Genomic DNA, 12,030 nt, shown 5'->3' on the forward strand with positions numbered 1-12,030 from the left:
CTAAATTCTGCTATGATCACTAACATCCAGTCAAAATCCAGAAAAGTAACCACATGACTTCAGAAAAGGGGTGGGAACTAAAAAATAATGCCCATCTCCAGGCTAGTGCATGAGATATGTAAATAACCTGTCACTCACAGCAAGGGGGGCGGAACGGACTAAGGTTTTTCTCTGCAAGTCCGTTTTTTTCACTTAACAATAAAAAAGAGGATTGCTCAGAGCTGGATTAGCTCTGTGTGGCAAGACTGGGCACATATGATAGGAAATCTTATACTATACACTGTGACATCAAAAAAATAAACAAACATTTTCGGGTTTACATCCACTTTAAGTAGGTAAAGTAGCTACTTATAGTTTGTAAGTAAATGTATTCATTATCCTGTAGCCTATACACTTCAACCATAGCAATTCAAGTTGTTCTGTGGAATATATGCAAGATCATAAGCACCAACAGTTGTGACTTCTTAAGACTAGAATTTAAAAACACTTTTGCAAATATATTTTGTCTTAAACATTTACCTCAAGCTCCTTCATCCTGGAAATGGCATCTTTGTATACAATTTCAAGCCCTTGTTTCTTCCACAAGATGGTCATGCTTTGCAGGGATAGGTCAAATTTTTCTTTACTTAGCTGTACACATTTCTAGAGGGAAAAAAATATATAGTGTTTGGTCATGCGGAATTTAAAGTGAACCTGTGTAAATGCACTTTAAAAGCGAGAAGCTTAGATTATGCTGAATTGGTCATTAAGCCTTCTAATTTCTAATGTCAACACAGAGCAGGTGTTCTAGGAGGGAGATAGCAGGGTATTGACTGAGGTTGAAGATTTTGGTGTTGCTGTAAACGTTGAAGAGTTTTACATAGTGCCTGCAGCTACAGGCTTGTTTCATTGTTCTTAAATATGTGTAAATATTTGAATACCCAAAGCTTGGCCAAACAGTCACTTTAAACTTTTGAGGCCTTCATTTCCTAATCAGAATTGTGTCTTTGCTAGGTTTAGTGAATGAATTTAAGAAACATTTCTTTAAAATCAAATTAAGTTTCTGTAGTCATTGCAAAAAAAAAAGCATACAAAAGCAATGCTCATTAGCCTCCCACTCATCCAAATGGTTAGAAAATGAATTAGCATGGAGTTCACAAACTTCTCTGGCTCAGACATTAACGATACATGGAGATACTACAAAACACATATTTGAATAATAAAGAAGGTAAAAATAAAATACAATCTTTGTGAGATACAGAGGTGTAGAAGAACACATGCTTTGCTGCAATCCGGAAATTATTTTCTAATTTGGCTAGAATAAAGCCTAATTGTGAATGTGTGTGTTGGTTCTCTGGTAGCAAATACAAAAATGTGTGTGGGTGCAGTGCGGAGTGTAAGAGTTTGAGTGGATAGAGCATTATCAAGTATAAGGTGCAGTGCCAGGGAGTACAATAAAGGGCATCCAGTGCAGTAGCAGTAAGTGCATGTCAGATGCAGGAGTCCGTTTGTGCACTGGCGTCCAGTGCAAGAATGTGCATCCATGTAGTGAGGGTGTTGGCAGCAGCAAGCAGGATCAGGAGCGTTGGTGCACTGGTGCCAAAGGGGTTCATACACACCCAAGAGTTGAGAGGAAGAGTTAGGTTTGGCACTCCTCATCTCTTTGCCTGCAGCAGAGTGTACATAGTATGGACATTTTTATATCATAAAAGTGGGCGGTGTTAGCAGTGCATGTCCCAAGCAGTACTGCAGTAAACACACCTGTCTGCTTATGTCTGCAGCTTACGCTGATAAACTAGGATAAACTAGGCAGAGGCCTTCAACAATGCTCAATCGTGACACCTTCAGTTTTATCATTTTGGATATCTTTAAGTTGTATACCTCTGCCACTTAATAATGAACTGTGCACTTTAATGAAACCACCTATACATGCTTTGTTTAGCCTGGAAAGCTGCCTTATTTTTTAGAGAATGTAAACAAAGCATGTATAAGTGGCTTCAGGAAAGCACATGGTACATTAATAAAGGGGCATAAGTACATCAGTACAAAAGCTATCCATAAAAAAAAAAAACTATTTTGCCCACTACGGTTAATATTCTGCAAATTAATGGCTGACCATGCAAGCAGCATTGGCGCTACAGTAGGAATCTTTCTGATCCCTCACCACTCCTGTAGTATCTATGTTTTGGGCCAGCCTTGATAAGTGGCAGTGATAATCCATAAATACACAGTAGTCACATTGTTTGCGGTTTCTGCAACTGCATAGGTGCAGTGTTGTCTGTGATGTCAGCACATATGCTGGTGGGATTCAGAGCAAGAGCAGTGGCAACCTTAGAGATAGTACAGCACATGGGTGGTTTAGAAAAAAAATATATGAGCGCGCAATCCAAATATGAATCATAAAGATACAAATAGTGTGAATTCAAAATCAATAAGTGTTCATTTATAGATGGGAACCATAAATACAAAATTAATGACCATATAAAGTTTAAAAAATGTTCCAAAAAAAAGTGCGAATTAGTGAACGCAGTGTTCAGCCGCTGTTCCTCTTTCATATAAAATCAGCGCCGCTTACCAGAACAGTTGGATTTCAAATTGGAGAGATCAATTGCACTTATACAAATGTCAGCCAACACGGATAATCCACTCCTCGGACTCCTCCAAACAATGCTTCTCTCCAGTGAGAATGGGCTGTTTAACCACTTCCCGACAAGCCGCCATAGTTATACGGCGGCAGGTTGGCTCTCCCGCACGAATCGGCGTAGCTGTACTGTGGCTCGCGCACCGCTGCGGGAGCGTGCCTGCAGGTCGGGCGGACTCTATGTCCGCCAGCGGCCCGCGACCGCCAAGTACAGAGGCAGGATGGGGATCTGCCTTTGTAAACAAGGCGGATCCCTATTCTGACAGGGGACATGTCAGAGATCTACTGTTACCAGTGATTGGGAACAGTAATCTGTTATGTCCCAGTGAGCCCAACCCCCTACAGTTAGAACACACCGTGTTAACCCCTTCCCTGCCAGTGTCATTTTTACACTGATCAGTGCATTTTTATAGCACTGATCAATGTAATAATGTCACTGGTCCCCAAAAAGTGTCATTTGTGGTCAGATTTGTCCACCGCAATGTCGCAGTCCCTCTAAAAATCACAGATCGCCATTAGTAGTAAAAATAATAAAAAAAATAAAAGTCCATAAATCTAACCCATAGTTTGTAGATGCGATAACTTTTGCACAAACCAATCAATATACGCCTATTGCGATTCATTTTACCAAAAATATGTAGAATAATATATATTGGCCTAAACTAATGAATACATTTATTTTTTATATATATTTTTGGATATGTATTTTTAGCAAAAAATAAAATAAAAACCGCAGAGGTGATCAAATACCACCAAAAGAAAGCTCTATTTGTGGGGGGGCGGGGGGACACATACATTTTGTTTGAGTACGCAATTGTCAGTTAAAGGATTTCTTGTGGACACAGACCATCTGTCTCCAGGTTGTCTCAGACACATAGAATAATCAAAGGAAGAGGCTTCACGGTGTAGTACTTCAAAACGTATATTTATTTAAAAATATATAGCACTTACATTCAAGAAAACACTGAAAATCACTGCCACGGATCTCGCCTAGAAGGTCGATACGTGGTGACGTCAAAGGATGCTGCTACACCCGACTCATTTCCTGTGCGAGGCATCGGCTGGGACCGGAGCCGGCCCCAGTCGTTGCCTCTTACTGGGAAACGCGTTAGGTTTTCACAGTTTCCTTGAATGCAAGTGCTACATATTTGTAAATAAATATACTTTTGAAGTACTACACTATGAAGCCTCTTCCTTCCATTATTCTATGTGTCTGACACAACGTGAAGACATATGGTCCGTGTCCACAAGAGATTCTTTAAACAGCCTGTTTTCATTGGAGAGGACCGTTGTTTGGAGGAGTCCAAGGAGTGGATTTATGTGTGTTGGCTGACATTTGTATGAGCGCAATTGATCTCTATAATTTGAGATCCAACTGTTCTGGTAAGCGGCGCTGATTTTATATGAAAGAGTAGCACTGGGTGAATACTGTGTTCATTAATTTGCACTTTTTGGACTTTATATGGTCATTCATTTGTATTTATGGTTCCCTTTTACGTATGGATACTTATTGATTTTGAATTCACGTTATTGGTATCTTATGACGATTTATATTTGGATTGCGCGCTTACCGTATATATTTTTTCTACACATATTGGCTAAAGTATTCAGGCCATCATAAGCAGCAGCACCTTCATAATATTTATTTTTTGGGTAAGCGCAAATATATATTTTTTATACACATGGGAGGTTACCACCACCAAATGACAATGTGAGAAATTTGCATAGTAGTGACCACTCTATTGGCACACGCATGGGAATTTTCTGATATATTTGAGTGAGTGCATGCTGACTGCAGGTCAATACTGCATCAGCATGGCTGCAATAGAAGTGCAATCATCACAGCTGATATTAATGACACTTCATGAAACAATACTGAGCATTTGTGGCCACAATAAAAATGTCATAGTTTGAGCTCGTCTTAGTGACGCAACCACCAGTCATATTTATTGGAACCCAGACATTATCTTCTTGAAGATAGCCAGGGAGTAAAGTTATTATTTATAAATTTAAAATTTTGAAGGTAAAATTAAACAAACACCATCAGCCTCTCATCAACAAATGTAATGCTTATCCTATATTATTATTACTACTAAAATCTGCATTTGGACATGAAACTAAGCCTCGCCAAAAACAAATCCTGCTGGCTGAGTGAAAAAAAAAATGGATTCCCCCACCCACACACTATGTGGATGAAGGAATTACTCCCACTGAGCCTTTGTATTCTGACAACTGCTAGATTTCCCTATCATCAGTTATCACATCAGCACGGCTGGCTGTAGCCGGCAGCACTTAGAGATAACATTTCCCAACATACCAACTGTACAAAAGATGATCGATAGATCAAATTGTGTACAACCAGTTGTTCATACATGGGTCGAAATTCAGTTGGTCACTGCTGAAGTGGCCGAATTTCAACCCATGTTACGGCTGGCCTTAGGAAAAAAAAAAACACTCTATTTTACTTATGGTATTCTTGTTTTAGAATAAACTATAGGATGATCTGCAGTATTAGGCTCGATTCACACCTATGCCTGTTGCTTTTGAGCGTTTTTGCAGTGCTTTTTGCGGTGCTTGCTGCGTTTTTCGACACACATTTTTTATCGCGATTTGCGGTTTTAGTTTTTTTATAAATTTTTTTTTTTTTTTTAGCCGGCAATTATTTTTTTTTTTTACATTTCCTTCAACAACCAACTATAAACAGGTTAAAAACGCGGTACTTGCGTTTTGGATGCGGGTCAATTGAATTCTATTATAGGCAAAACGCTGCTTTTTACAGGAAAAAAGTCCAACCCTCTCCAAAAACGCAAAGGCACAAAAAAGCATTGATTTGAACATGTTTCATAGAAAACCATGTTGAAAAATTTCCCTGCATTTCTGCAAAATGCAAAATGCATCAAAAAATGCTTTACTGTGGTAGGCAGTGCACCAGGGAAAGAAAAAAAAAACTCTTGCCTGACAGTAATAACGCATTGCACCAGGGAAGCTGATGGCGCCAAGTCCGGTATGTTCATCCAATTGTCCCATACTTTTAAACATTTATGAAGGCAGCCTCTACGCTAGAAGGTTGTTGTTTTTCTCTAAATGAAGTCATATTGAGAAGATTTTTTTTAGAGTATAAAAGTAGGTAGCTTATGGAAAAGCCATTTTTGTACAATACGTTTAGCTAAATTTAAAAAGGAGTGCCGTTCTGAAAAAGCGAGACGGACAATTTTTCTGATCCAACAGTCCCATAAGATGTATCCATGGGTCAGATTTACTTGGAAAGCTCTAGCCACTGCATGCAACAGCCCCCTTTTCTACAACAAAATCATTTAGGACATCTTGTAAAATACAATCCAAATTCCAAAAAAGTTGGAGTACTGCGTAAAAGAGCATCTCTGGAAGAGACACAGCCACAAAGACTTGGTCAGCACCTGTTGGTAATAAAGCCAGGGGTTCCAAACTTTCTCAAACAGTGTTAGTTTATCCCGTAAGACACTCGCAATCTTTTTGTTGATCATGATCCAAGCAAACTTGCTCTTCATCAAAGCCAAGTCAATCACAGGACTTTTCCAAGCTATTGCCAATTTGGCTGCTAAAAACAAAGTGGATCAAAATCTGTGTGCGTATTTTCTACTGGCACGGTCAATAGTGCAGTCTGAGCATGTTTGATAATATTAACCATGGTGACAGAGTGTATAAGGTCGTGGATCCTTATCCAAAAGCTACGGACCTTAGGACAAGTTCACCACATATGGTGGGCCATTTCCACTGAGCCACAGTCCTGAAGGCAAGAGGACGGGGTGCCTGCATATATTTTGGAAAGTCGCTCTGGGACCAAGTGACGTCTAGCGTATACTTTGTTTTTTTTTACATATCTTTTATTTTGTTTTTCTCCAATAAACAACACAAAATGTTACAACTGTAAATACATCTTCTACACATTATCATTTATCAGGTCCTACTTCCTAACCCTTCTTCGTTTATATCCCTTCTTAACCTCCCACCCTTCCCAAAACCAAAAAAAAAAAAAAAAAAAAAAGAACCCCCGTCCTCCCTCCCCTCCCTTCCCCTCCCTCTCTCCTCTCCCGATAACTAGGACTTGAACCTCTCAGAACTTTCTCATCTGCCTCTGACCTACTTCCTTCTCACTAAGATTCTAATTACCCTCTAACAGCCTCCTTCCTTCTTCTGATCTAATGAATACCTTCCACCCCGACCATGTTTCTTCATACTGTGTTTTCTTATTCTGTGCTGCATATACCAAGTCTTCCATTGCTCCTACCTCATCAATCCTTTTCAGCCACCCTGCAATAGATGGCGGGCGCACATCCCTCCACCTCAGCGTGATTCCTACTTTTGCCGCGTTTATCATGTGACACACCACCGACTTCTTATATTTCTGCACTGGTATCTGTGAACTATGTAACAGGAAGAGAGCAGGATCGTCCACAATCCATTCTTCCGAAAATTTTTGAGAGATTCTTCTTACTTCCTCCCAATAGTGTCGCATTTTTTGGCAAGACCAAAAAATATGGAACAAAGTTCCTTGTTCTCTACCACATCTCCAACACCTTTTATCTACCTCTTTATCAAATTGATATAATCTTTCTGGAGTGTAGTACCATTGTATAAGGAGCTTGTAATTAGCTTCTTGCATTTTTGAGCATACTGATGAGTTGAATGTCAGGTATATTATTTGTTTACGTTGACTTGGGGTGAATATTCTCCCCAGATCTTCTTCCCATTTTTGAATACCTGGCATCACAAAATCCTCAGCTGGCACGTTCAAAAACCCATACATTTTAGATAATGTCCTTGAGACTGGTTCCACCCCGCTGCAACCTTTTTCCAATACTGTCAATTTCCTATTAAATTCTGTTACCTGGCCCAAAGATCTTAAAAAATGACTTACTTGCAATGCCTGCCATAATGCAAGTTCAAATGTACCTCCCACTTCTGTCAAATCCTTGATTGATGGCCACGCATTTGGCCTCAGAAAGTCTGAGACCTGACAGAGGTCCTTTTCTTTAAATTTTTCTTTTATGTTTTTTTCCATCCCTGGGGTAAAATTAGGATTACCTATTATAGGTATCAATGGCGATTTACTTGGTGTATATTTCTTATCTTGACAAATTCTTGCTGCGATTTGCAGTGTAGGGCCAATTATAGGGTGTCTCTTAAGGTATCTAGGAAGAGCCGCATAGCACCAAGGTGCTCTAGCTAGGGGTATCTGACTCACGTACTGCTCTATGTTTACCCAGCGTTTAAACTCTCCGTTTCTACACCAATCTACCAACCTAGTTAAATGCGATGCTCTGTAGTATTTTATTATATCCGGGACTGCCATCCCTCCTACCTTTTTCGACATTCTCAACAATTCTTTTTTAATTCTGGCTTTTTTCCCTGCCCATATAAATTCCATAAACAGGGTATTTACCTGTCGAAGGAAGGTCATTGGTATACGGATTGGTAGTGCCTGAAACAAATATAATATCTTTGGCAAAATACACATTTTAACTATACTTCCTCTCCCGAACCAGGAGTGCATTCCATGTCTCCACTTTTCCAACAATCTTCGTATTTCGTTATATAATGGGGGAAAGTTCAACGCATAAATATTTTTAATATCTGATGGTATATATGTGCCTAGATACTTTAATACCTTTCCCCATTTAAACCTAAAATTCTGTTTAATTATATCCCCCATAGATTTTGGTATCGCCACCTTCATAGCTTCAGATTTTATGTTATTTATTTTCAAATTAGATAGTCTACCATATACCTCTATTTCTCTTACGAGATTAGGAAGTGATACATGAGGGTTGGTCACTGTAAAAAGCAGGTCGTCCGCATATGCTGCTACTTTATGTGTCTGATCTCCCATCTGAATTCCCTGAATGTCTACGTTTTGTCGGATCCTGTTTAATAGGGGCTCTAGTGTAAGGGCGAATAGCAAGGGTGATAGGGGGCATCCTTGTCTTGTTCCATTTGTAATTTTAAAAGGAGGTGATATTACTCCATTGACCCTTACTGAGGCACGTGGTTCTGTGTATATACTCATAATCCATCTGACCATCTGTTCACCTATTCCCACTTGTCTCAGTACTTCCTCCAAAAAACGCCAGCTCACCCTGTCAAACGCTTTTTCTGCGTCTGTATTCAAAAACACACAGGGTATTTTTTTTTCTCCTACATAGTGTACCAAATTAAGTATTTTAGTCGTATTATCTTTAGCTTCCCTTCCTGGGATAAAACCCACTTGATCCATATCTACTAATTCAGCTATCCATGGTTGAAGCCGAGACGCTATTATCTTGGAGAAAAGTTTAAGGTCTGCGTTTAGTAATGAAATCGGCCTATAACTCCCACATTCACCTGGGTCCTTCCCCTCTTTAGGAATGACAGTAATATGAGCCAGAAGTGCCTCGGGGGGGAATATCGCCGTACCTCCAACTGCATTAAAGAACTTTGCCATCTGTCCGTTTAATATCGTGGAAAATTCCCTATAATAACTTACCGAGAATCCGTCTGGGCCGGGAGATTTCCCTAACTTCATTTTTTTTAAGGTTTCCCCTACTTCTTCCACTGAAATAGGGCTCTCCAACTTCTTCCGGACTGAGGATGGTAGTCTAGGTATGCATGCCCCAGATAAATATTCCTCTATCTCCGGCTGTTTGTCCCCTACTGTTGGTAAATTGTATAGCGCCGAGTAATAATCCCCAAATGTCTGAGCTATCTCTCTAGGTTTTTTTTTAAGCTGTCCTTCCTTCCCTTTGATCTGTGGGACATAAACCGACCTATTCTTTTCCTTAAGTTTCCCTGCAAGTAGTTTACTGCATTTATCTCCCAGCTCATAATTGGCCTTCCTACCTCTCTGTATAATCGCCTTAGCTTTATACCGCATAATCTCTGAAATTTGCCTCCTTAGTTGCCCCAACTTTCTCCCAGTCTCTAGTAGTTGTTTTTTTTTATGTTGAAGTTCTAGTTTCTGAATTTCCACTAATATCTCCCTAATCTGTTTATCTCGTTTTTTTTTTAAATAAGATCCATGTTTTATCAAGATTCCCCGAATGACTGTCTTATGAGCCTCCCAAACCATTCCTGGATTGCTTCCTGGTATGTCATTGACCTGAAAGTATGCCGCAATCTCCTTGGCCACATCATTCCTGACTTCTGAATTTTGCAGCAGCCCCTCATTCAATCGCCAGTTTCTATCTTGGGCAAATTCCTCGTTAGAAAGGGAGAGACATAGACTAATTGGGGCATGATCCGACCACGTTATGTTACCAATTACTGTCTCTGTTACAGCAGTAATCAAATAGTGGGGTACAAAAAACATGTCTACCCGGGTGTAAACCTGATGCGGATTAGAGAAAAAGGTGTAGTCCTTTTCCCCTTCATGTAGAATCCTCCACACGTCCACTAGTTGTGTCTCATGCAATTTCTTTATTATCCCCCTTCTGACCCTCCTTGGGGTCGAAGAGGTCCCAGACGATGTATCTATCTTGGGATCCAACGTAATGTTGAAATCCCCTCCCAAAATTAATTTTCCCTCTGAGAATTCGATCAATTCTGTAATAACTTCTTTAATGAATCTATCTTGTTTAGTATTCGGTACATACAACGAGGCCAAGGTAACTCCAACCCCTCCCAAGCTGCCCTTTAGGAAGAGGAACCTGCCATTCGGGTCCAAGCGTTTATCTTGTAGAGTCCAGTTCACACGATTTGAGATCAGAACCGACACTCCCTTAGATTTCGCCTCTTGATTCATTGAGTGGTATACGTGAGGGAAAAATCTATTCTGGAGGTATGGCAAACTCCCCCCCCTAAAGTGGGTCTCCTGGACAAAAGCTACATCCGTATCCCAGTTCTTTAAATCCTTCAAAATCATTTTCCTTTTTTCAGGAGTATTCAGTCCTCTCGCGTTCAGAGAGGTTATTTTTATTGTCCCCATCTCGAGAGAGGGAGCGAGGGAGAGAAAGAGAGAGAGAAAAAAAAAAAAAAAAAAAAAAAAAAAGGAACCCCTGTCAGCCCCCCCTCCCTTCCTTACTTCCTCCCCCTAAGTCCCTAAGGAACAAAAAATACCCAAGACTGGATCCTTCTCCAGTATTCACCGTGGGTATGTACCTACTCTGGGGGTAATAACGGAACGATCAAGTAGCTCCACCCCCCCCCCCTTCCCCCCCCCCCCCCGACCATCATTGACCATTTTAGACCTTCCCTTTCCCCTCTTCCACCTTCCATTTCCCCCTCCCTCCCCCCACTTCCAGCTCCTTTGTTATATTTGCTTCCCTTTTCCTCTTTCTCCTTTCTCTCCTTTCATTAACCCTTTTCCATTTCCATCAGTCCCCTCCCCCACCCCCTCTTCCCTTCCTCCCCTCCCTCCAACATCCTGTCCCTCCCCCCCTCTCCCCATACCCCAGCCATCTAGTTCCCTATTTAAATCCATTTCTGTTTATTTGGTTTCCCCGGGAAATTTGATATTTATATTTCTTCATATCCAATACCCATCCCATAAATTAAAGTAATATTTACTCATAGATAGGGCAAAAGACCTTTACCTTAACGGTGATTCCGTCTTTATAACAATGACTCTAACAATAACTCTAGTCTCGTTTGGGGAGGGCGAGAGGGAAAAAAAAAAAAAGAAGGGAGGGGGGGGGGGGGAAAAGAACTGTAACATTCATTTCAATCTCTCCTTTTATTCCCTTTATGTAACGCCGGGGACTTGATAAAAATAAAATAAAATCTCACACTTTCCCCCTACTACCTCCCTCCTTCCCCCTCATCCCCACCATCTACCTCGATCCTCCCACGTTCCCCTTATTGTGTCTAAAAAAAAAAAAAAAAAGGAGTGTATCCATATCTGCATACTTCTGCCTACATCTATACCTCTACACATTCCTATATATCGTACTTCTTAAATCTCAGTTAGGCACCTTATTTCTTACTACTAGCCGGTACTACCTCCTTAATTCCTATGAGTCCTATAAGACTGTGATTTCTTGTGAATTCTTGTGATCAAAAATAAACAATATATATAATAAAACTATATATATATATATCTATATATACATTCATATATTTACTCCTTAATACTTTAAATCCCCCCCCCACTCACAAAAAAAACACACCCCCTCCCTCCCCCACCCTCCCCACCCCCCCCCCCCCCCCCCCCCCCACTATTCCCCCTCCCCCCCTCTTCCAAAAAAAAAGAAAAATAGTCCTTTTAAAAAAAACATAGAAATGTAGCCCCTCCTTCCTTCCTCCTTTAATCCTGTGATTCGTGTCCCGTATCTCAGTTTTCAGAAAATGTGTTTCTTCTTTTCTCTTATTTCTTCTGTGTCTAATTGTGAGTTAGTGCAATTAGTTAGTGCAATTCGTGTAATTTGTGCACATTATAATTCAGGTGGGAAAACCTGGCG

General features: G+C 40.3%; 1 protein-coding gene across 1 annotated transcript in view; it reads right to left on the reverse strand.

The window, feature by feature from the left end:
* Nucleotides 1-12,030, reverse strand: part of SMC5 (structural maintenance of chromosomes 5) — a 139,077-nt gene that overhangs the window by 53,261 nt on the left and 73,786 nt on the right. Inside the window, exon 17 of the mRNA XM_040356728.1 lies at nt 520-642. Within this exon, the coding sequence (XP_040212662.1) occupies nt 520-642 (123 nt within the window). The remainder of the gene's footprint in view (nt 1-519; nt 643-12,030) is intronic.

Source organism: Rana temporaria, chromosome 1, assembly GCF_905171775.1.
Source record: "Rana temporaria chromosome 1, aRanTem1.1, whole genome shotgun sequence".
Classification (NCBI taxonomy): Eukaryota; Metazoa; Chordata; class Amphibia; order Anura; family Ranidae; genus Rana; species Rana temporaria.